Source organism: Gopherus evgoodei, unplaced genomic scaffold, assembly GCF_007399415.2.
Source record: "Gopherus evgoodei ecotype Sinaloan lineage unplaced genomic scaffold, rGopEvg1_v1.p scaffold_37_arrow_ctg1, whole genome shotgun sequence".
Classification (NCBI taxonomy): Eukaryota; Metazoa; Chordata; order Testudines; family Testudinidae; genus Gopherus; species Gopherus evgoodei.
In genome coordinates this window covers 557,605-583,675 of record NW_022060049.1, presented here as the reverse complement: position 1 = coordinate 583,675, position 26,071 = coordinate 557,605, and the positions used below count along the sequence as shown (strand labels likewise).

The 26,071-nt window shown below is 48.8% G+C and overlaps 1 protein-coding gene across 11 annotated transcripts in view; it reads right to left on the bottom strand.

The window, feature by feature from the left end:
• The window catches only part of WIZ (WIZ zinc finger), a 160,412-nt gene that overhangs the window by 13,958 nt on the left and 120,383 nt on the right, over positions 1 to 26,071 (bottom strand). For 10 of the 11 annotated variants that reach the window (XM_030545479.1, XM_030545474.1, XM_030545476.1 and 7 more), the window contains one exon: positions 816 to 980. In XM_030545479.1, coding sequence (XP_030401339.1) covers positions 816 to 980 — 165 coding nt within the window. Of the gene's footprint in view, positions 1 to 815; positions 981 to 3,925; positions 4,052 to 26,071 lie in introns of those variants that run through there. The other variant, XM_030545483.1, reaches the window with a different exon arrangement.

The window sequence follows — 26,071 nt, the reverse complement described above, 5'->3', positions numbered from 1 at the left end:
ACTGAATAGGCAGGCACAGAGACCTGGCCTGCCTGCCAGCTCCATTCCTTTCTCAGCGTTCCATTCCTTTCTCAGTTTTGAGTGAAGAGGGATTGCAATAGAAGAGCCCAATGGTGCTAATCCAAGAGAGATTACTTGAAAACTCCACCTGTTGCCCAAGGCAGACTAACACCACAGAATCTCTTTCTGCCAAGTTATAAGGATGGAAAAAGTTTGAACTGCAAGTACCTTCCTACATCAACGACAATTCTCCGTAATTCTGGGCAACAGGGAAACAGCCAAGAGCAAGGAGTTTTTATTTATTTTTAACATGACTTGCTGTCTATTAAATCACAAACAGATAGAAATAAAAGCAGGCATGTGGGGTCTGGATAATCAGGAACAGAAGCCAATAAAGGCCTTGTCTGGTTCTTAAACCTTGGAGCAGAGACCATCCTTCTTAAAGTTTTGGAAAGTGACTGGCGTGGATGCGATCACTAATAAATCATCATAATCGAGTTCTTCCTTTATAGATATCTTCCCATTTTGTCACACCCATTGACTTGCTATTGTAGGGCCATTCTTGTGTGCTTGTTCATAACTGCAAGATGCCTTGTAAGTGATGGACTTGGGCAATCATTTGTTCATGTAGGGGGAAAAAAAAAAAGCTTATTTTTTTCCCAGTGATAATTACATGCAACAAAGAACAACAAAACAAGGCTCCCAGGATTCCTCTGAAATAGCTGAGGAAAGTGCCTCCCCATAAACAGGAGATGCCAACTGCTACGGAGCCAAATTACAGAATGAAGTTGAGCCCTAATCTGAAAAGTACTCACTTTTGGATTCCTGGGAGTCTGGCTTGTTTCCAGGAGGTTCAGGAGACAGTTTGGTCCCTATTCTGTTTGGAGTTTGATCCAATTGTCCGACCGGAGTACTCTTCTTTGGGATGGGTGGTGACCCGACTTCCATGACAACCATTTCTTCCTCCTCAGAGGCCATAACTGCCAGGGAGAGAAGGAAACATTCAGTCCGAGCTGTAAACAGTAAAGTATTAATGAAACTCACTCAAGGGGAGCAGTGAATAAAGGTTAAACCATTCCACATTTGATTAAAATGCCCTACAAGTTACTCATTAGCTCCATGTTATCAGCCAGGCACTAAGAATGGAAGTGAAAAAATATCCCAGTCAATACTATCTACTAATGGAAAAACAAGTTTTTAATAGGTAGGTTTACAGTAAACAGATGCTTTTGGACCTGGGTCATTAAGAGACTAGGGACTATAACTCACGGATGCAAATAAAGGGGGTTAAGTCATCACTGCACTGGAATATACAGAAATTCTCAGTGTAAGCTTCCCATGCTATCAGCAGTGACTCAGGTAACAAAGAGTGGTATGAAATGATGGTATTTGCCACACAGCGCAAAACACATTCCATATCTTCTTGTCTCTAGACTGATAGGACCAATGAGCCTCAGCCATAGATCAGGACACCACTGAGCCTGGCATCGTACAACACAAAACAAAAAGAGGGTTCCTGACCATTTCTCTGTAGCTAGTGAGTTGTTAGTTTACATAGCATCACTGATGTCCATAGAGTTTTACAGTCAAGCCAACAGGTCCTGGCCCTGAGGATATTACAATCCTGCCAACACTTCCTACCGTGTGTAGCATTTACTATCAGGACATCAATAGGACTGTTCATAGCACAAGAACTATGCTTAGTAGTGTTTACATTACCAGGTTAGATGGCTAAAGGCACAAGAAGTGACAATAGACCAAAGGGAAGAGAAAACACAACAGGATTGGTACACTGCTTCTGGGAGAGCATTAATTACGGACAGTTGGACTGTTTATATTGTGTTTGTAATGTTTGTTTTATTTTCATTGAGAGCCAGGATAGGGGAAGCACTCAGTGGCACAACTGAGATTACTGATAGCAAGCTGGATTAAAAAAGTTTTGAAGGGGTATTTGAATGGAAGGGTCCTGGAACCATGGGACAGAGGCACAAAGAACAGTGGAATCCCAAATTGGAGCAGACAGAAAATATTAAAGATGACATGAACAGACAGGGCAACAAGAAATCTCCAAAATAAAATGTGGGAAGTTTATAAAAATCACTTTTATTTTACCTACTTCTAGAAGCCATAAAACAAAACAAAAACTTAATGGTAGTTTAGAGAAAAACTGCACTGGAACACAAAAAGGAATTCGTAGCAATGTGTCCAGCTACAGGGGAGTAAGCCACTGCTCTTTAAAATGCCTTAAATATTAAATGTGTTGTTTGGAGTCTTGTAGCCCAGGATATCAGAGAGACATGGTGGGTGAGGTAATGTTTTTATTGGACCAATTCCTGTTGGTGAAAGAGACCAGCTTTTGAGCTTAAGAAACGCCCTGTGTGTGCTCAAAAGCTGGTCTCTTTCACCAACAAAAGTTGGTCCAATAAAAGTTATTCCCTTGTCTCTTAAATATTAAACAATAGTTAAAAAAATCAAACAGGAAGCTGTCAGTTTGGAATGCAAGGTAGGGCTTTAGCTGCTTTATTATACAGCAGGAAAAGACTAATTGTTTCAGTTATGCTAAGGTAAACTGCTACATAGGCTTGGTTTTTATAGTTAGTTTTACAGACTGAAGTGACTCAAGCATTTTCTTTTGGTTAAATTTAACTATAGAACTGTCTCTGTAACTCTGAAAGTTTCTGAGGGTGACACCAATTTCCCCTGTTCTGTTTCATATCGTCAAACTGGGACTAGTCACTTTCTTCAGAAATATCTCACCCTCATTCACTAGCTGGAGACACAACAGGACAAGAGTTTTAAAAAATGATTCAAAAACAGTGTCTTTTAACAGGCTCTTTTTGGTAAATATTCATGTTGCTCCCTGAGATTACTGCTTGGGCATCACAGTGATACATAATATCCAACAACATGAAAGAATCATATAATATCAGGGTTGGATAGGTCCTCAGGAGGTCATCCAGTCCAACCTCCTGCTCAAAGCAGGACTAATCCCCAGACAGATTTTTGCCCCAGATCCCCAAATGGCCCCCTCAAGGATTGAATTCGGAACTCTGGATTTAGCAGGACAACACAGCCTCCTGGAAGTGAAAGAGGAGGCAGAGGTGGGGGCAATGAGCTTGGCCCATCAATGTGAAGGGGGGGCAGAACTGGGCACAGCCCTTGGGGAGTGAGCCCAGCATGTCGGGGGGGGGTAGGAAGCAGGCCAGAGCCCTCAGGATGAGGACAGGGGATGCACTGAGCCTGGTTTAATAGTGGGTGTGACGGGGCGAAGGTGTGCAAGCCTGGTCTATCAGTCCAGGGGGAGCAAACCCAGTCTGTCACTGTGTATGTATGTATGTTTGTGAACTAGGCACAGCTAGGGTGAGTGCACCTAGTCTGTCAGTGCAAGTGGGGGGGACAAAAGCAAGCCCAGGCTGTCAGTTTGGGAGAGGGGCAACAGGCTGGGCAGAGCCCTAGGAAAACTGGGGATAACACTGAGCCCAGGCTGTCAGTGTAGGGGGTGAGCAGAGCCCCCCCCGGATGGAGGCAGGGGAGCGTGCCGAGCCTGGGCTGTCAGTGCGGGTGGGGAGGCGGTGCGGGAGAGCGCGCTAAACCCGGGCTGTATGTGCAGGCGGGAGCGGGGGATGCTCTACGGAGTCCCGGGGGGGTGCGCTAAGCCCAGGCTGTCTGAGCAGAGCCCCCCCCCCCACGATAGGCAGCCGGGGAACACTGAGCACGGGCTGCCGGGGGGAGGACGGGACGACGGACTACAGCGAAGTGTGTCTCCTTCCCCAGCGGGAGGGGCCGAGGAGCGAGCTCAGACACCCGGCGAGACCCAGACCCGAACCAGCCACCGCCCGGAGCGGGGGGGAGTCCGGCCTGCTCCACTCCCGTCTGGCTGCGGGCTGGGTGGGGCCGCGCCCGGGTGGAGTGGGGGGGTCCTCACCGGTCTCGGGCACCCCCTCCGGCTCAGGCTCCCCGTCCCGCTCCCGGGGCCGCGGCGGCGGCGCCGCTTTTGTCACTTTCAGCGGCGAAGAGGTGGAGGCCGCCATCTTGGGTCCGGCACATGCAGGGCGGCCACAAGGCGGGACGGCCGAGCGCCGAGCCAGGGGCCGCGCCAGGCCAGGCGGGGCAGCCGAGCGCCGAGCCAACGCAGGCGGCCCCCGTCGCCGAACCAGAACCCACAAAGCCAGATAGGAACAGTCACCTGCAGAGCAATCGATACTCAGCCCTCTAGGCGGGAGCCGCAGACACTTGCCACGCACGAAGGCAGGAGCAGAGGAGCGCCGAGCTCGCGTAGGGCCTACAGGCCTAGGCTGTGGAGGCCCGCAGGGGCCTTAAAGCCATGTCTGGTTGGTGCTGCCTGGGGCAGTGCGAGGCAGGGTTGCCACCCCCAGTGCCCCCCTGCCTTTGCTAGCAGGGCAGTACCCCAGCCTTCGGCCAACAGGCACGGGGGCCTTTCTCCTACAAGGGAGTGTTGCTAAGCCTCTGCCACAGGTTCCTTCATCTTCACCACCTCAGTTACTGAAATCCCAGTGCTCCCTCCTGCCCCTACTTCCTCACACCCCCTCAGCTTTTCCCTGCCCCTGCCTGTCCCTTTCCCCTCAAGCAGGTTCTGAATGGAGGCAGACGGTCCTGCTCAGCCTGTAGCAAAGCCTGGCAGCAGGAGGTTGATAGATGGCTAATATATCTTCCCCTGTTTGTGCCTGCATTGTCAAGAAAGGCTCAAGGAGGGAAAGGGGGAGGGCAGGTCCCCTCACAGCAGCCCCAAAGGACAGGCCGTCAGAAATTATTTTAAATTCCATGCCAGTCTGCTAACGTAGCACAGCAGGGATAGCCAGCACAACCCCTACTTACTACAGCTCCCGGGAAGCACTGCAGCCTTAATTGCCCCATGACACGTCAAGAAGTGGCTCATTTTGGACATGCATAAAATACAAGGAAAATAAAGTGCCCCACCCCGCAATGCCCCCTTATTAAGAGCATAGAATGGCCTGAACACAAAGGGTGCTTTGCTGGATTCTGAACCACATGGCAGCTTAAGAGCCTTAACTCCAAATCACTCATTAACTTGTGCAATGTAAAGAGAAAATGATTTGCCTTCACCAGGAGAAGAAATACATGTGATTGTGACATAGTTCATAAAGAGGAAGTTACTCACCTTGTGCAGTAACAATGGTTCTTCAAGTTGTCTCTCCCTTTGGGTGTTCCACTGTAGCTGCGTTTGCATCCCTGTGCTGCTGCTCAGAGAACTTTGGTAGCAGTTGCCCTTTTGCCCGCACCTGTGCTGTCTGCAGCTAACTAGTGCTGCACAGGCAAACCCGCCTCAGTTTCTTCTCTACTAGAGTCCTTGACAAGAACTCCAAAGCAGAGGGGAGGAGGAGGGAGGGTCATGGAGCACCCATACAGACATACATCTCGAAGAATCATCGTTACTGCACCAAATGAGTAACTTCCTCTTCTTCAAGTAGCGTCCCTGTGGGTGCTCCATTGTAGTTCACTCCTGAGCAGTATCCCTAATGGGCGGCTGAGGCTTTGGAGTTGAGTCAGTTATGGATGACAATACTGCGGAACTGAAGCAGTCCTCAGTAATCGCATAGTGTTTTGTGAAGATAAGTGCAGATGCCCAGGTTGCTGCTCTGCAGATTTCTGAGATAAGAACATTCTTGAGGAAGGTGACAGAGGAGGAAACTGACTTAGTGGAGTGTGAGCAGATTCTGGATGGAGGTATGGTGTTGTGACCTGATCACTGTGTTTGATACAGTTTGAAACCCATTTGGAGAGTGTCTGGGACAATACTGCTGTGCCTTTAAGACCTGCTTTTGGACCTTTCTGCAGTGGAGAGGAAAAGTTTAGGAGATTTCCTAAAGGCCTTTGTCCTGTCCAGGTAAAAGGCCAGGGCTCTTCTAATGTCTAGTGTGTGCAGAGTAATCTCTCTGTTATCACAGTGAGGCGTAGGGTAAAAGGTCTAGAAGTAAATCAGCTGGTTTATGTGAAAAGACAAGGTCACCTTGGGGATGAACTTTGGGTGTGGTTTGAGAGTAACCTTATCCCCAAGAAATAACGTATGAGGGGGATGTGCCATAAATGCTGCTATCTCCCTTATTCTCCTTGTCAAGGTGATTGCCACCAAGAATGCTGTCTTCATAGACAGGTTTTTGACCTAACAAGGGGCCATGAGTTCAAAGGATGGCTTACTCAGGCTCTTCAGTATTAAGTTTAGATTCTATGTTGGGGTGGGATGTCTGGATTGGGGAAAGGTTTACTATACCCTTGAGGAATCATTTTGTAGTTGGGTGTGAGCACTGAGTATTCCTCTATATTTGTTGATGGAAGGCTGTTATGGCCAGTACGTGAAATTTGAGTGAGCTAAGAGAAAGTCTTGATTTCTTGAGAGTCAGTATATAATCTAGGACCATTGGGAGAGTAGAAGTAGTCAGGGAAATTTGTCTTGAATTACACCAAGTCTGAAACCTGGTCCACTTTTGCAGGAAAGTATGACAGGTAGCTGATTTCCTACTGTGTAGTAACACTTCCTGTACCTCCTCAGAGCAGAATCTTTCTGTGTGCTGGAACCATGAAGGACCCAGCCTCGAGTCAGAGTGTCCGTAGGTTGGGGTGGAGAGTGCGTCCCTCGTTCTGCAAGGGGAGGCATGGAGTGGGTTGAAGGGAGATAGGTGGAGACATTGCCAGTTGTGACAGCTAGGGTACCATGTTTGTCTCAGGCAGGAGGGAGCAATCAATAAGACATTTGCTCTCTCTTTTTTTATTTTTAAAAATGTCTTTTGATAATAGAGGGAACCAGATAAAGGTGTATACAAGGTCCTTGACTCATAGAAGGAGAGCATCGCTTAAGGAATGCTGTCCGAGGCCTGTTCTGGAGCAGTAGCATGGACATTCTTGGTCAGGTAAGTGGCTAATAGGTCTATAGTTGCTTTCCATCAGTGTCAGAATATGTTGTGTAGTACAGTTGAGTTCATCTCACATTTGTGGTTGCGTGGGAACTTGTGGCTGCGACTGTCCGCTATCGTGTTCAGTACTTCTGGAAGGTATGCTGCTGCTATTGTGACACTGTGGGAAATGCACCAGTTCCATAGCTTTAGTGCTTCTATGCAATCTGACACCTCCCCAACAATTTATGTAGTACATACATGCTATATTGTCTGTCAAGACTCTTGGGTGTGTACCTCTGATAATCAGAAAGAAGTGGGTGGAGGCATTCCTGACTGCTCTGAGTTCAAGGAGGTTGATGTGAAGAGATATGTCTGTGGCTAACTACTTACCTTGTGTCATAAGATTGTTGAGATGTGCGCCCTACCCCATGCGGGATGCAGCGGTGGTGAGAAGCAGTGATAGAGAAGGTTGTGAGAAGGAGATCCCCATGCAAACATTTGCTGGGTCTTTCCACTAGTCCAGGAAGTGCTTAACTTTGGTGGGCAGTGACAGAGGTTTGTCTAGTCTGTCACTGTTCGTCCTGCAGACCGAGCTGAACCATGTTTGGACATGTGAAGTCTGGCATGAGATATTACAGACATGCCTGCAGCCGTATGCCTAAGGAGTTGGAGGTAGTGTCTAGCTGATATTTGAAAGCTGGTTTGTACTGTCTGGACAAGCGATGGAACTAGTGCTCTGGTAGGCGTTCCCTCGCCTGTAATGAGTCTAGATCAGCTCCTGTGAACTCTAGGAGCTCTACGGGGGTGTCCAACAGAGGGATAGGAAGATGGGTTTTGGAATGGATATGTGCAACACATATTGCAACTAGGACACTCACCACATAAAAAATGGTTACTAACCTTCTGTAATCATTGTTCTTCAAGATGTGTTGCTTATGTCCATTCCAATGTAAGTGTGTGCTCATCCTAGGCACCGCCGCTGGAAAATTTCCCCCTCAGTGGTATCTGTCGGATCAGCTCTAGTGCTCCCTAGAGTCATGTTCTCATAGCACTGGTATTAAGGGCACTGCTGACCAGGGGCGGCTCCAGGCCCCAGCACGCCAAGCGCATGCTTGGGGTGGCAAGCTGTGGGGGGGCGCTCTGCCGGCGCCGTGAGGGCGGCAGGCTGGCTGCCTCCGGTGGTTTGCCTGTGGAGGGTCCGCTGTTCCCGCGGCTTCGGTGGAGCTCCCGCAGGCATGCCTGCGGAGGGTCCGCTGGTCCCGCAGCTTCGGTGGAGCTCCCACAGACAAACCACCAGAGGCAGCCTGCGTGCTGTGCTTAGGGCGGCAAGATCCCTAGCACCGCCCCTGCTGCTGACCCACTACCCCCCAGTTCTTTCTTGTTGGCTAACTCCAACAGAGGGATAGGAGGACGGGTTTTGGAATGGATATGAGCAACACATATTGAGGAACAGTTACGGAAGGGTTGGTAACAGTTTTTTCTTCTTTAAGTGCTTGCTCATGTCCATTCCAATATATGTGACTCCCAAGCAGGTGTAGGTGGTGGATTCTGAGTTCACTGACAAGCAGCCTATAGCACCTCTCTGTCAAATCCAACATCATCTCTGGCCTGCTGACTGATGGCACAGTGAGATGCAAAAAGTGTGGACTTTGCTGCTCTACAGATGTCCTGGATAGGGCCTATACCATGAATGCAGCTGAAGATGCCTGTGCCCTAGTGAAATGTGCCGTCAGGGCCGGAACAAGGACCTTTGCCAGGTCATAATGTGTGAATACAAGAGGTTATCCATGGTGAAATTCTCTGGGCTGAGATTGGAGAGCCTTTCATCCTATCTGCAATCGCCACAAACAGTTGAGTAGTTTTCCGAAATGATTTAGTCCTTTCTATGTAGAAAGCCAGCGCACATCTGACATCTAATGAGTGAAGTCTCTGCTCCTGGCTCTTGGTATGTGGTTTCAGATAGCAGACCAGAAGGAACATGTCCTGGTTATTATGGAAATGTGAAACTACCCTCGGGAGGAAGCATGGATAAGGACACAGCTGGACCTTGTCCTTGAAGATTACAGTGTATGAAGGTTCTGTATGAAGGGCCCTAATCTCCAAGAGCCTCCTAGCTGAAGTAATGGACCCCCAGAACGTCACCTTCTAGGACAAGTAGGGAAGAGAACAAGTTGCCAAGGGCTCAAATGGAGGACCCATGAACCTTGACAACACCAGGTTAAATGGAACTGGTCATTGTACCTGGGGGCACAGTCTGTCCAGCCCCTTCAGAAAACAACTCCAAATTGAGTTTGCAAAGACAGACTGGCCATTCACTCATGGATGAAATGCTGAAATAGCAGCTAGATGGACTCTAATTGATGACTCTTATAGCCCTTGCTGCTTCAGAATGAATGCTACTGATGACCGGGTGGGTAAGACACCTTTCTGTGTTGACCAGATGGAGAACCTTTTCCACTTTGCCAGATATGTAGGTCTAGTGGATGGCTTTCTGCCCCCCTAGAAGAACTTCTCAAACCAGACTGGAGCATGCTAGCTCTGAAGGGTTCAGTCATGGAGCTTCCAGGCCATGAGGCGAAGCGACTTGAGATTCGGGTGACGCAGGCAGCTGTGGTCCTGGGATATCAAATCTGGAACCTGAGGTAGCCAAACTGGCGATTCCACTGACAGGTTCATGAGCATAGTGAACCAGTGCTGTCATGGCCAGGCTGGAGTTATTGGGATGACTTGCACTCTGTCCCATCTGATCCTTAGCAAAACCTCACATATGAGAGGAATGGGTGGAAATGCATAGAACAGATGACCTGTCCAGGCAAGAGGAAGGCGTCTGTCAGATATCCTAGACTGTGGCCCAGGAGGGAGCAGAATTTGAGACACTTCTTGTTGTACTTGGTTGCAAATAGATTTATTTGAGGAGTTCCCCACTTCCACAAGATGAGTTGTAGGACCTCTGGATGAATGGACCCATTCATAATGGTTGGAGAAGACCCTACTGAGGTGCTCTGCTAGCTCGTTCTGAGAGCCCAGCAGATAGGAGGCCTTGAGGTGAATCAAATGGGCTATGCAATTTCCCATAAACGAAGTGCCTCCTGGCACAGGTGAGAGGAGTGCATTACACCCTGCCTGTTGATATGGTTCATGGCTGTTGTGTTGTCTATGAGGACTGACATGCACCTGCCTGACAGGCCAGGCGAACTGCCCTGAGCTCTCTGACATTGATGTGTAACAAGAGTTCTTCCAGAGACCAGAGGCCCTGAGTTCTGAGGGACCCCAAGTGAGCTCCCCATCCCATTGCGGATGCATCTGTGATGAGGGACACTGATGGTTTGGTCTCGAGAAAGGGACTCCTGCGCAAACTGCTAGCTGGTGCAACCACTATAAGCCTTTTTAATGCTTGGAAGTGTGCACTTGGGAGAGAACCCCTGGCCTGTACTGAGTCCAGAACTGCCCCCGAGGATAGAATTAATCGGACCAGGAGAAGGTGGATTTCTGTGCATTTATGAGCAGACTCAAATCCTGGAAGATTGACTGAATTACTCGCATCTGCCTCTATCTGACGTCTGGACCGACCTTTTACCAGCCAGTTGTCAAGATAGACCTGGACCCCCTGCTTCTGGAGAAAGGCCGCGACTACTGCCAAGCATTTTGCGAACATGTGAGGGGCCACTGAGAGACCGAACAAGCACCATAAATTGGTAGTGCATCTGGTTGACAACAAATCTGAAAAATCTTCTGTGTTTCTGAAAGATGGCAATGTGGAAATAAGCATCCTTTAAGTCGAGGATGGCATACCAGTCCCACGGATCCAAGGAGGGAATGATGGAGGCCAAGGAGAGCGTGCAGAACTTCAGCTTCTTCATGAATTTGTTGAAGTTTTGCAGATCCAGAATTGGTCTGAGACCACTGTTGGCTTTCTAGATTAGGAAATAGTGGGAATAGACCCCTCGGCCCCTTAGCTCTGGTGGAACCTCCTCCACTGTGCCTACCCTTAGGAGAGACTGCACCTCCTGGGCTAGAAACTGCTCATGAGAAAGGTCCCTGAAGAAGGATGGGGAGGGAGGAGAACAACAAAACTGAAGGGTGTATCCCAGTGCTATCGTCCATAGCACCCATTGATCTGAGGTGTTACAGACCCACACCCGATAGAAGTGGGAAAACTGGTCTACAAAAATTGGGGAACCTGGATCCAAGCACTGTCCTGGCATGTCATCTCTGAGTGTACCATCAAAATTCCTGCTTTAACCCTGCCAAGTGTCTGGGGTTGCAGATGCAGATGAAGACTCTGTCGGAGGTCTCATCATGTAGCCCCTGCTCCTTCCCCTACTATAATCTTGTCAGACAGGTGGGGGAAGAAGTGAACCACCAGCTGTGGCCTATAATGCTTCCTCACTGGGGCTGGAGTGTGAAGGCCCAAGGATTTAAGTGTAGCTTGAGTCCTTCAAGCTGTGTAGTTTAGAATCCGTCTGCTCAGAAAAGAGTGATGTACCCTCAAAGGGGAGGTCCTGCAGAGTTTATTGGACCTCACGTGGCAAGCTCGAGGATTGAAGCCACGAGCTCCTACACATAGTGACTGCTGAAGCCATAGAGCAGGCTGCCGAGTCCGACACAAAGAGAGCTGCAAACTCTCGTCTTGCTTCCTGAGGTAGCAACTCCTTAAACTTTCTCATAGAGTTCCAGGATTTGAAATCGTATCTGCTCAGGAGTCCCTGATAGTTGGCTATCTTGAGCTGGTGACCCCCTGTTGAATAGATCTTCCTGGCCTTAGGTGTCGGTCCCTGTTGGCCCTGCCTTTCCCGCTCAGCTGACACCTCCAATGAACCCGGTGGTGTGTGTATGTACAGGAACTCAAACTCTTTTGCCAGGACAAAATATTTCCTCTCAGTCCTTTTTGCCGTTGGCTGAAGGGATGCCAGGGTCTGCCACAACACCTTGATAGGGTCCATGATGGCATCATTCAGGGCCTGCGCCACTCTCATGGGGCTTGTTGCTGCCAATATGTCCACAAGAGAGTAGGAGGATTCCCTAAATTTCCTCCACCTGGATCCCCAGGTTGAGCTACCCTCCTTAGGAGCTCTTGATGTGCCTTATAATCCCCCTGTGGGGGCACAACATCAGTTCCTATGACTGCCTCATCTGGGAAAGAGAAGGAGGATGCTTGGACTGGCACTGGGCCTTGCTCTTTCCCTTTGGCACCCACCAGGTCCCACGGTGCAGTTTCCTGATACACGACAGTGGCCTCGGTACCAAGGTCTGGATCACGTTCTGGTGGTGGAGGTGATCCGGGCTCTGAACCCACCAAATATGACCTCCTGGAATGGGACCCAGGTTGCGCTGGGAATGCCCAGGGCTTCCAGAAAGGCCATTGCATGGGGAACTGCCACTGCCCTGGTGGCCACACCGCTGGTCAGACCCCTTGACTCAGGTCCATAGTCGGATAGTGTCTAGACTTGCAATGTCGGCTTCTTCATGAGACGTAAGACCCCACCTCCGAGTCCATCTCTGAGGATCCCCCTGGATACCAGTGTAGAGTGGTGCTGACCGGTGCCTCTGACTGGTGCCAGGAGGGGAAGGGGACTGGGACTGTACCATCATGGTTTGTTTTCCCTTTAAAACTATCTGTGGCCTCGAGCCTGCAGTGGTCTGTCCTTCAGTGCCTCCCTTGAAAGTTCCTATAAGGCTGGAGATGACAGTACTGGTAGCACCAGTAAGTCTCTCACTGCCATGAAGGCCTCCAGTGTCAATGGCACGTGTAGGATTGTGGGGCTCTGGCGCCTCTCTCGCAGTGGTGAGTCTCTCGCAGTGGTGAGTCTATCAGTGCGGGACTTAATGGCTCCCTTTCTGGGACTGCAGTCAATGCCACGGCATGGAATGCCAGTGCCACAGGGTGGTCCTAGCCAGGTTGCACTCTGGTAGTATCTCCATGTCTTGCCAATCTGTGTTGGTGATTGGCCTCTGTTTCTTCCTAGGCACCGACGATGGTGAACCATGCCTAGTGTCTCTTGTCAGCGCATCTCTCTTCGTCCCTGGAAATAAAATCAGAGTGTCTCTCCTTGGTGCTGGAGACAGAGAATAGCACTGAGTGTCTTGAAGTAAGGCCAGGGCACTCCCTCACTGAGGTAGTCAGGCACAGGTCTGAGTGTGCTGGCTCTGATGGAGGTCAGAGCGCTGCCTCCATGGAGGACAGGGCAAAGTCTAGCTTCCTAATCCTTAAATTCCTTACAAATCTTGCACCACTCTCACATGTGAGCTTCCCCCAGGCACATAAGGCAGCTGGAGTAGGGGTCACTCACAGATATAGGCTTGTGACAGGAATCACAATGCTTAAAGCCTGGAGATTGAGGCATGTCCCAATGCCGGGGGAAAAGGGGGGTTAATCCCAGTTAGCAAACCCCACTAACAGCTAACAACTGAAACCCCTTCTAAACTGCAATAAACTATATAGAAACAAGAGTAGAGAGATTCCACTAGGGAATACTCGCAGAACCAAGAATGTAAAGCAGTTCCAGTAACCGTTATGAGCGGTAAGAAAGAACTGTGGTGTGTGTGTGTGGGGGGGTGATGGGTTGGCAGGGACCCATATCAGCACTATGAGAGCACAACTCCAAGGGGGAACCGGGGGTGACCTGATGGATACCACTGAGTGAAAAACACTTTCCAGTGGCGGCGGTGCTTGGGGTAAGCACATCCCTATATTGGAATGGACATGAGCAAGCACAAAGAAGAGCCACAGCTGTAGAGATGAACCAAGCTGCTGTGCTGGCTGCATCAAATGCTGATTAAAGTGCTGTCTTGGCCACCAGTTGTCCTTCATTAACAATGGCACGAAACTGTTTGCAGCGTGACTCCGGGAGCTGATCAATAAATGCGTTCAGCTTGGCCTAATTGATGTAGTTGTATTTTGCTGTCAGAGCTTGATAGTTTGAAATTCTGAATTATAGTGTGGTGGATTAATAGGCCTTTCTCCCAAGTAGGCTGAGGTGCTTCAAATCCCTATCAAAGGGGGTGAACTTCACCTTGTGTTGGCAGCCCCGGGAGTTTACTGCATATACAACAATTGAATTGGAGGAAAATGAGAAAAAATAAATATTTCTTATTGGCCCCTTTGCCATATCTGACTGATGCCGGGTTTGCCATACAAGCTTGGCTGGGTCCAGAAGGGTCTCGTTGATGGGGAGGGGTATTCTGCAGGAAGAGGAGTGCAAAAATGTCCATGAGTTTATGATGGGTGTCTTTCACCTCAAGAGATATCTGCAATGTGTTTGCAAACTGTTTTGCTAGATCTTGAAATAGCTGGAAGTTGTCGGCTAGGGATGGCGGAGGGGGCATCACTGCCTCAGCTAGAGAGGAGAAAGATGTTAGTCTGTGGTGTGACCTCCTCCTCAAATCCAACCTCCTGTTCCTCCATGATCTCTTCTGGAGATTCAGTGGCTCTGCATACCATGGCTGAGGGAGAGCACCCCAAAGGCTCACGGTGGGCCATGCTAGATGTTTTGGAGGCATGGAGCCTGTATGCCACCCAGGGATCCCAGTAGGTCCACTGGGGTGGTGGAAGGGGTCTCAGTGGTTGAGCCCATCGTTGGCCATACTATGGTGGTTGAGGAGCAGACGAAGGGTATGACTGAGGGGGCCCCCCAAGTTGATAATGAGCATTATAAGAATGTGGGAGGAATAATGGGAGACAACCTGCTCCTGTTTCTGTTCACTATCAGATTCTCCACTGGAAAACAGAGGTGCATGACACACTACTGATGGAGATTCCCATGTCCAAAGTAAAAACTCTGTACTGGAACCCAGTAGCAAGCAGCAAGGGAGACTCTGGTATCTCAGATATTGTGAGGTCCTTAGAATGTCTGAATTCTTGTGGTGCTGTCCGACTCGGTGCCCACAGCACTGAAGGGATTGGTGATCTGGGCTGTACAGAGCACTCAAAAGTTGGATGGCTTGCTGTTGACCATGCTGATGGTAATGCTCATACTGACAGCATCTGCTTGGTGGCGGTGTGGTCTCTGTCCTTGCCTTTGTATGTCGGTACTGTTGCGTCAGTGCCTATGCCCATCAGGTCCTTAGGCACGTTGAGGGTACCTGCCACTTCAGACCCTCATGACCTATGAGTACCATGTTTGAAGTGTCTCAGTGCCGATGGTACCAATAATACCAAATGTGCCTATGATTTTTTCTGGCTCTCTCATGTCTCACTCTGGGGACTTGCGGCTGTTTTCTTTGATCCATAGTCCTTGGATGTCGAGGGCTGTCGGGAAGCATTGTGCCATCTGGGTGACTCCTTGTGTGGGTCCAGGGATGGCTGAAGGGCTGCCTCCATGAGGAGTTTTAGTCTCAGTTCTCGGTCCTTCTGAGATCTGGACCTGAGCTGTTGGCAGAGACCATACTTTTGGGAAATGTGGCTTTCTTCAAGGCAACAGATGCAGTGGGAATGTTCGTCTGCTACAGGGATGTCCTCCTTGCATGAGAGGCACCTCTTAAAGCTCAGTGAACCGGATGGACCCCAAAAGGGGAAAATAAGTTTTTGTTTTAGTTTTTAAAAGAGAAAATTTAAGAAAACTCTAAAACTAAGAAAGGGATTAACTATTCAAGTTCTGAGAGAGAGAGAGAGAAAATGATCTGATGAGTGGACTGCTAATAGCTCTGTCTTTTGCTAAAGGCAGTTGAGAAGGAACTGAGGGGGGTTCGCCTGCGCAGCACTGGTTAGCCTTGTGGCAGAGCGGGGGGGAGGGGCGGGAACAGCACATGTGCAGGCTGAATAGAAACTGCTACCAAAAGTTCTCTGATCAGCAGCACAAGGACACAAGCGCACTTACAGTGGAGCACCCATAGGGACAGTACTCTAAGAAGAAGAGACTGCCGAGCATTTCATTCCAAAAGGAATACAATACACTAGTGGGTATGTGCTTTTCCCAAAGGATGCGGAAACCCAGAGAAAGCAAGAAAGCCTTTATAAAAACAGGCCTGTGTGAATGCACAGAGCACTGCGACCTTGCTGTCAGCAAAGAACAGCACAAAAGAGATTGTTGAGATTTTAAACAAGGCACTTTCACTGGTCAAGAGAGACTACACTGATAGAAATACAGGCCCACTCAGTGGCACCACCTCCCATGGATGTCCCCAGGCTGATGGTTTGTCAGCAGGTCTTCAGTGATGTAGTCCTTCGGCCAAGTCATACACACTGTCCTTCTTTTGGGTATACAGTGTCTAGTTCTTTCTCACAGCCTTGGTATGGGGCTGTAGCACCAAGGCTTCCTCCCTAGAGACACTGCCTTCTTTAACAACCCAACAGGGGCTCATCTCAGTACCCTCAATTGGTGTTCTTTCAGCAGCCTTCCCTGGGCTCAGTCCTGCCTGCAGTAGCTGTCCATGGTCCTCCCTCTTTGAGTGCCAGGCAGCAACTGCCTGCTCTGCCCCTCCTGCTTCCTTTTATATGGTCCTTCTGACCCATCATTGGTTGCTACAGCAGCCCCTCTGATTGGCTGCTCCCCTGCAGCCACTCTATGCTGCCTGGAGGACTTCTCTGCTCTTTTCTGGGGCGGGGTGAGGAAGGGCCACGAGGCCTTCAGCAGGAGACCTCCAGGGCTAGTCCAGCCAATCATACGAATCATATGTATTTCTTGTGCAGCGGGTATATAGATACATGGAAGTAAGTGTTTTGTAGATTGAGGGCCGAAACAAATCCCATTCCTCCAGTAAAGGAATTATAATTGCTAGAGTCACCATTCTGCTTTTGAGGCTTTACAAACTTGTTCAACTATCTTAAATCTCAGATCAGCCTCCACCCTTCTTTGGCCCCAGGAACTATTCTGAGTAGCACCCCTTGTCCCTGTGAAAGGAAGGGACTGGTTCTATAGCTCCTAATTACAGGAGAGTTTCTCTCACTCTTGTTTCAGTAGAAGCTTGTGAGAGGGTTCCCTAGAGAGGGACATGAAAGGTGGGGTGGAAAGGAGGGAGTGACATAAAATGAATAGTATAGCCCGTTGTTATGACCTCCAAGACCTCTTGGTCTGTGGTAACCTTCTCCCAACCCTGGGGGAAATGGACAAGGCAGTCCTCAGAAGGGGGAAGGGGGAGGTAGGCTAAAGGGCCCCACTGTAAATCCAGAGGAGTGGGAGAGTTTGAACCTTTGGCCAACCCATTAAGACTACTGTTTATTTGACACCTGGGTGGTTGTGGAGGGTGCTTGGGCAACCCTCTTCCTCTAAACTTCTCTTTCTAGGAGGGGTTCCATTGGTCAATGATATCCCGAGAATTGAGCAAGGTGTGACCTCTGGACAGTCTGCATAAAATGTTCCTCATTCATAGGTGTGTAAATGCCCAGGGAACGTAGGATAGTCCCGGAGTCCTTCAGCATGTGAAGGGAATTGTTCAAGGTCTCTGAGAAAAGCGTATGACCAAAGGGGAGGTCCTCTACTGTGTTCTGAACTTCTCTCGGAAACCCCCAAAGTTGGAACCATGGTGCCCTGTGTCTAACTACCACGGTAAAGATGGATCTGGCAGCAGGGTCCACAGCATCTAGGGACACTTGGAGAATTGTACAGGCAAATAGCTGATTTGCTGTGACTACAGAATTGAATTGCTCCCTGCAGTCACACGGCAGCTGTTCAGTACAAGTCGTGGGCTTGTTGTAATTAGTAAAATTGTATTTGGCCATGACCACCTGACAGTTTGTGATCTGGAACTGGAGGATTGCAGATGAGTGTGACTTTTGTCCAGAGAGATCTGGTCGCTTTTGGTCCTTGTCATAGGGGATAGATCTTGAAAAGTTCTGCTTATAGCTGCATCCATCATTAAGGAGTTAGGTGGGGGATGGGAAAATAAAAAGACTCCTTAAGGGGCTCATAATATTTCTTATTTCCCACTTCTGCATGTTGGTGCAATAGTGGCAGGTGTTGGCCACACTATCTTAGCTGGGTCCAGGAGATCCTCAATAATAGTAGCGTCACTGTGAACTGCAAGAGATCCAGCTTGTGCTGTGAATCCTTGACCTCCTCCAGAGGGATTTGCAGACTGCCTGCTACCCTTCTAATGAGGCCCTGAAACTGCCTGAAGCTGCTGGCGGCACAACCACCTCATCCAGAGACAATAATGAGATGAGAGTCTCAGGTGGTTTCTTTATCTAGTCTAACCTCCTGCTCCTCAAATGTCTCCTCCTGTGGGGGTGGTGGATGGGGATGGGGAGGATGTGAAACCCGGGTCCCCTGAGGGATGGTACTGGTGGTCTGGGTCCCAATATGGCTATTGCAGGAGTCCATAATGAAGCAGGAGTGGCACGCAATGCTGGTTCCACCATACTTAGTGATCTGCATGGTCCTCCCTGTGACTGGTCAAAAGCAGATTCCCAAAGGGGAATGTAGGCGAACTCCTCCCTGAAATCAAGGAGACCAGTTAGGAGTCTTCTTTTCTCCACATCCTCCTATGGTGAGGCAGCTATTGAAGATGGAGGAGAATCCTGTGCCACAGGATGGCTGCGTGGAGACTGATGGCTCAGTATCAAGAGATGCTTGGTACCAGTCAGCAACGGGGACTGGTTCATCTGACACGGAGAGGTCCCTCGAGTATTGGAATTCCTGTGGTACCAGAAAGGACTCTGTTATCAATGCTGAAGCTGATGGTGTTGACTATGATGAATGTACTGCTGGCATTGTAGATGTCTGGCACTGTGTCTTGATCAGTACTGAGGATACTGCTTGCACAGGCACCCACATCTGAACTGCCTGCATTGGTACTGATAGCTGGGTTAAGGTACACAATGGCACCAAGAGCTGAGTGGGATGCCTTGGTGCTGATGGCAAGACTGAATTCAATGGCACCCTGTGCTTACTTTCCTTACCAGTGGAGGGTAGCAGTGCCCTATTGCAGTGGTTCGCAAACTTATTTGATCGCACCCCTTTTTTGTGTCTGTAGTAGTTTACACCCCCTCCCCTGGTGCCTGGCCAGCAGCCACTTCTCTCTGGCTGTCCAGCTCTGAAGTCAGAGCGGAGAGCACCCAGCTCTGAAGGAAGCGCCACGGTCAGCGGCAGTGCATAAGGATGGCAATACCATACCATACCATGCCTCCCTTCTCCGCTGCTGATGGTGGTGATGGCTGCCTTCAGAGCTGGGCACCCAGCCAGCATCTGCTGCTGCTCTGGCCGCTCAGCTCTGAATGTACACAGTAAGTTTTTTTCCCCCTAAAGCTTCTCATGCCTCCCCAGAATACATTCCGTGCCCTGTGATTTGAGAACCTCTGCTCTATTGGAGCTGTGCTTCTTGTGCTTGGAGCTCAGGGGTTCACAGGCCTGCTAGAACTGGGGAAAGAGTCCTTGGCCTCAACAATATCCTTTGAGCTGGAGGACCTTGATGGGGACTTGGCCTATTTTGGAGTTGGCTCCTTAGAGCGAGAGAGTGCATTCTTCTTTCTGAGATTCTTCCCAGTGGGCTCCAAAGACTTCCTTTCCTCAGGAGAAGCACGCCCCGAGGTTGAGGCAGCCAGGTCAGGAGACCCCTGCCCTATCCAGTTACAGTAACTCCTCGCTTAAGGTTTTAGTTATGTTCCTGAAAAATGCAACTTTAAGTGAAATGATGTTAAGTGAATCCAATTTCCCCATAAGAATTAATGTAAATTGGGGGAAGAGGGGATTAGGTTCCAGGGGCTTTTTTTCACCAGACAAAAAGCTATATATTACATAGATATACACACAGTATATGCTTTAAACAAACAATTTAATACTGTTCACAGCTCTGACGACTGTGAAGCTTGGTTGAGGTGGGGAAGTTAGAGGGTAGAAGAGAGAGGGATATTTCCCAGGGAATGTCTTGCTGCTAAATTATGAACTGAGCCCTCAAGGGTTAACACATTGTTGTTAATGTAGCCACTCATGCAAGGCAGCACGAACACAAGGGAGGGGAGGCAGCATAGCAGACAGACAGACACACACCTTGTGTGTGGGAGAGAGATGCACACTGCCCCTTTAAGGAAGCTGACCCACTCTTAAGTGCACTGTCTTTTTAAGTGGATCAGGAAGTTGAGACAGCAGCTGCTGCCCCAGGCACTCTCGGTCTCTCTCCGTCCATATCCCCTCTCTGCTCTATATGGAGAAGGGGTAAGTGTGGTGCAGGAGCAAGGGGGAGGGGGACACCCTGACATTAGCCCCCCCCCCCTTTCCGCTCTGCACAGCAAGCAGGAGTATCTGGGAGCAGCTCCAAGGCAAAGGGCAGGAGCAGCACATGGCAGTAGGGGGAGGGACAGCTGAACTGCCTTGATAGCCTGCTGGGCGGCTGCAGCACAGGGAACTTAAGGGAGCAGGGAGTGGATAGGGGGAGCTGATAGGGAGGCTGCCGGTCCACCCTGGTTACAAGCCCCCATCTGCTAGCTGCAATGGGCTGCTCTTCCTGCAAGCAGTGGACAGAGCAGGCGGCTGCCAAACGATGTTAGAAGGGAGCATAGCACAACTTTAAATGAGCATATTCCCTAATTCATCAGCATCGTAACAATAAACAACGTTAACCAGGATGACTTTAAGTGAGGAGTTACTTTTTATAATTTGTTGAGGTCATTTGTTGAATTCTGTCCTCCACAATGCCTGCAACCCCTCCCAGCTTCATGTCATCTGCAAATTTTATAAACACACTCTTCACTCTATTATTCAAGTCATTAAATCATTAACAAAAATATTCATTAGTACCAGACCCACAACTGACCTCTGTGGGACACTGGTACTATTCAATATTTCCAGTGTTTACAAAGCCACAGCCATCTCAGTGGATATCAACAGCTATAGTCTCAGAAGGTGCTATTCCAGCTACACAGGAATGACTGGACACTCAGGACAAATTGCTCCAGATGGCTTTCAGGTATGTCCAAATAAATAAAAAAATACACCTAGTGAGCAGCACATAGGTTCGCAAGAGATCTGGAGGATCCTGATTTCAGACTTATGACTGACCAAGAGCCACTCATAACATTAAGAAGTGGCAAAAACTTGGAGAAGGTATCGCTTAGATGCCAGAGACTACTTACATATTTGAGATATACATAGGAACAGGCACCAGCAAAGTCCCTACTGGTGGCCAATATCTTACAAACCCCTAGAAGCCTGGAATGCTATAGAAGCGCACATTGGGGTCAGTCTGAATGGCCTGCCAGCCTCAGCCCAGAAATTGGAACTGATTAATGAAGCCATTAGTGCTATTCCACGGTTATAAACTATATTCAAGTTTACAAGACATGGCTGACCCCATTATTTATCAGGGTCCCATATCCAACAGTGATGTCTATGCAATGAGAAAGGAACTCTCTGAACCTGAAGCATGACCTATGGCAGTCATACGGTTGTCCCATTATCCCCCCAGGAAAACACTGGACACAGGCATCAGCTTCCTCCAGGCCCTGGGGGGTGCTCAACCCCCTGCTTCTCCCCAGGTCCTGCCCCCACCCCTTCTCTGAAGCCCCCCACCTCATCTCTTCCTGTCCCACTCCTGCCCTGCCTCTTCCTGTCCAGTTCCACCCCCTCCCCCGAGTGCACCCTGTCCCCACTCCTCCTCCTAAACCCAATGCCTCCTGCATGCCATGGAACAACTGATTGTGGCAGGCAAGAGGTGCTAGGAGGAAGATGCGGGTGCTGGCTGCCCTAAGCACCCACTAATTTTTTCCCCTTGGTGCTCTAGATCTAGAGCACTCACGGAGTCAGTGCCTATGACACTGGGAAGGATATGTGAGTTATCACAAAGTGCTGGTTGTGAGCTGAATGTCTACATTGGCTCAGGATAGGGCAGGGTCTAAAACCCAAGGTGGCATCCTAGGATTTTTTCCAAAATGCCACACACAACTCATGCACCTCACATAGCAGAGCATTACAGTATAGGCCTTGAAGGAGAACAAAATAGTGCTATCCCTGTGGTGAACAGAAGACACAGACCTATCTGGTAGCCAGTAACAATTTTTCTAGATTTGCAGAACTACTTCTCATTACACTCACAAGGTAAATCATCATCTCTCTCTCTCTCTCTCTCTCTCATTTTGGCATTCAGAAGAAACAGTCCTTGACTGTGGAACACCCACTTCCCATCACAGATTGCTAAGCTTTTGGGATAAGCATATTGCTTTCAACCACCACCTCCCACCAAGGCCGGTGCAAGGAAGATTCGCGCCCTAGGCGAAACTTCCGCCTTGCATATCCCCATCCCTGCAGCAGCTCCCTGCTCCCCCCCTCCACCCTGAGGAGCCCCCCCCACAGCAGCTCCCCACCCCCTGGCCCAGGGAGCCCTGCAGTACCTCCCCACCCTAGCTCACCTCTGCTCCATGACCTCTCCGAGAACGCTGTCCTGCTCTAATTCTCCCAGGCTTGCGACACCAAACAGCTGATTGGCACTGCAAGCCTGGGAGGCGGGAAAAGCGAAGCAGCGACTGCGTGGTGGAACCCCGGGGCTGCCGGCGGCGGCGTGCTGACCCAGGGGAACCCCTGGGCTGCTGGCTGCAGCTCAGACTTGCTCTCCCTCCCAGGGCAGCGGTCGCTCAAACACTTAAAAAACAAATTTGGAGGCGCCACTTTTTGGTGCCCCAGGTAACCGCCTAGTTCGCCTAAATGGTAGCACCAGCCCTGCCTCCCACAAGAGAATGGATTGGCAGAGAGATTTGCTGTAGAATTCACTTAGCAAAATTCTGCTGAGCTGTAGGGCAACCTAAATCTTAATCACTGCAGTAAGCCCAGCTCAGTCAACAGATCAGAACAGCGCTGCCAACCTTAGAGTTAACATCTTTGTCCTAAGTGGCCCTACTTAAAAGGATGTGAAACAGAGGGACACCAAATCTAAGAGATCTCAGGCTTTAATTTGTCTGAATACAGCCAGAAGCTCACTCACATTTAAGCCAAGAAACCCAGTCCTAACAAAATTAGGAGAGGAAAAATACTGAACATCAGCTAATGTAATTGGAAACAGCTGCAGCCCAAGATCCTGTGTATCAGAGTGATCAAGTTATTTGATACAGGAGATGCAGGTGGTACTTTCCACTGGTTCCAAACTCAGCTGAACTGTGCGTGATCCAAATGGAAACTACACCCTTATTGCCAGGACACTGTCCTGCTAAGAAGAGTTCTAAACAAAAAGGAATCTACTCCAGTAATGCAAACCCCTGTAGCATTCAAAAATCAGGAGTCAAACCTCAAAACCGCCCTCAAAATTGGCTTAAAAATTATGAGATTATTGTAACAATATTATTGTTTGTCTGCCACCTTTTGTCGATTTTAGGGCCAGAAGGGACCATGAGATTCATCTAGTCTGACTTTCAGATAACCTCATCAGTGATTCCTACATCAAGCCCATAACTTCTGGTTGAGCTACAGCAGATCTTTTAGAAAGCCCTCTCATTCTGAGATAGAGTCTGCAAATGATGGAGAATCCACCATGGTCCTAGATAAGCTATTCCAATGGTTAATCACACTCACTGTTAATATATACCTTATTTGTAATCTGAAATTGTCTAGCTTCAGCATCCAACCATTAGAGCTCATTATGCATTTGTTTGCTATATTAGAGTTGTCTGTTATTAAAAATCTTCTCCCTGTGTAAGTATTTAGAGACTGAAAGTCAACCCTTAACCTTCCTTTGGATAAATTAAATACATTCTATTTAAGGTACTTCTCTGGCTCCATTATCACAATATTCCAGCACATCACAATCTTTAATGTATTTATCCTGTATAACATGCCAGGGAGACAGAGCAGGGCTGTTATCCCATTGTACAGAAGGCGGAACTGAGGCAAAGAATAAGTGGCTCTCCCAAAAGTCACACAAGGAGTTGTGTGCCAGAGTAGGGAATTGAAGCCAGGCCTCCTGAATCCCAGTGTACCACTGTAACTCTTGACACCCTCCCTTCCTCTCAAAGAGCATAAATGTAATAGAAGACATGGGAAGCCACCTGCCCACAAGTTTTGAGAGCGCGCATTTCAGGTGTAAATTCACCCTAAAAGCATCCCAAAATGCATCCTTACTGCTGGCCTCTTAGAAGGGACTTCCCTCTGCTAGCTCCTGGGGTACGAGAGCTGCCCTCATATTCCTCCCACATCCTCCCCTGATATTCTTCTGTCATCTTCCCCATCCACCTAGCCTCTCTCCATCTCCCTGCTTCCCATTCACTAGCCCCCCAGTCTACCTTCTCTGCTCCCTCCCCCCGATTCCCCACCAGTTCCCAGTTTCATTTCTTAAATACAGAGTCCAGTTGGCAGCCATCTTCTGAGGTCAGCTGGTCTTCAGTCTCATTGAAAATAATGGGAGGAGGCAGCCATGTTGACTGGGGCAGCCTCACCTCCACCTAGAGTTACCACTCTTGAAATGCGAAAAAAACAGCACACCCCTCCCGCCCGAAAAGGCAAGTCTACCACAACCCCAACCACAATAAGTCTGCCGCAACCCCAACCACAAGGCAACTCCGCAATCCCCACTTCAACAGCCACTTATTGTATCTAGAGAGAGAACACAGAGATAAGATTGATAACATTGCATACCTTCTCACTCTCATGTGACTCAAACCCTCTCTCACACATACACCAAAAGGGCACTTGTGTGTTGGTGGGCAGACAGCAGCTATATTTTCAACAGTTCTGATCTGTTATTGCTTAAACTGTGGAAGTGGGAACACTGCAGTATCTTTAGCTGGACACAAACTTTTAACATTAGATATCCCATTACTGTGATGATAATGCAAATCTTTAGACCCACATAAAAAAACCTGGCAGCTAAAATTATTTTTCTGGCAACTAGCAAATCCATACAAAACCAGCCAAGCCGGTCAAATACTAGCCAGGAGGTAACCCTACCTCCTAGACCTGCAAAGGCTATATGTAAATGGCAACCAATTTGAGAGCAGGGAGCCTGTAGCTTCGGTCCCATTGCAAGAAATGGCATGTTGGCTATTTTGAGCAAGGGCAAAAATTCAAAAGATTCCTGCCAGATACCAGGAGATCTGGAGAAAGCGTTAAAAATGCACAATATTGCAAGAGCTGGCCACTGTTATACCTTTGAGACTCGATAACACAAGGGAATCAATTCAGGACTAGGAGATGAGGAAGCTGGTGACTCACCTGGCCTCTACAATTTGTTTCTAAACATTCAAGTATCAGAGGGGTAGCCGTGTTAGTCTGGATCTGTAAAAGCAGCAAAGAATCCTGTGGCACTTTATAGACTAACAGACGTTTTGGAGCATGAGTGTTCGTGGGTGCTGCTTTATAAACATTAAATCTTTTAAAAGATGTTTTTATATAGGAAAAAAAGTGAGTGGCTATGAGAACATGTGCACTGTTTCTTTAAACAGATAGCAGTCAGCCAAGTAGGAAGGGTCCGGGGAAGGGTGAGATGTGGATGCTCTTGCATGGAGTGGGAGTGGGGTGTGTGTTTGTGGAAGAAGAAGAATTTTCTAAACATTACAGAAAACTTTCTAACAAAAAATGTATTGGAATATATCAAGTGAGAGTAATAACTGGGAATTGTCTTACAATACTTTATTAGATGCCCTCAAACCACAATTCTGCAATCATGATAGACTTCTTTCACTACAATAAAAAAAAATTCTGTTTGAAAGGGGGAGATGAAAGAATAATTAAAATATAACATTTGATATATTTATATATAGTACACCTGGAGGAATTCTGCGCCACTGCATGTGTGCGTAATTCATGTGCTGTGCATATTTTTAATTTTTTATGCAGAAAATAGCTTCTGCCAGGAAGTTCTGCCTTTTGCCCCCCAGAGTGTGCTGTGGCATTAGAACAGAGTAGCTGCTCCTGGCCAGCCCCAGATACCATAGGGCAGCGAAAGAACCTGCAGTGCATTCTTCACAGCACTTGTCGGATCAGGTCAGGAAACAGGATATGGGATACTGACAGCGTGGGGCACATAGAGCTGCTGGAGGTAACACACAGCGCATCATACGGGATAGTGGGGGAGGACAGACTGAATGGGAGTGGAGGTGCAGGGCCACATGAGGGAAGGAGGCTGAGTGAGGGCACAGGCACGTGGGGATAAGGGGAAGAGGGTGCAGGGCTACATGGGCGAAGGGGGACAGATGAGTGGGGAAACAGAGATACATGGGAACGGGGGAGAGGAGGTGCAGAAAATGTGGAAATGGCAGACTTAATGACTTCTTTGTTTCGGTTTTCACCAAGAAGGTTGGTGGCAATTGGACGTCTAACAGTGAGTGCCAGTGAAACTAGGTAGAA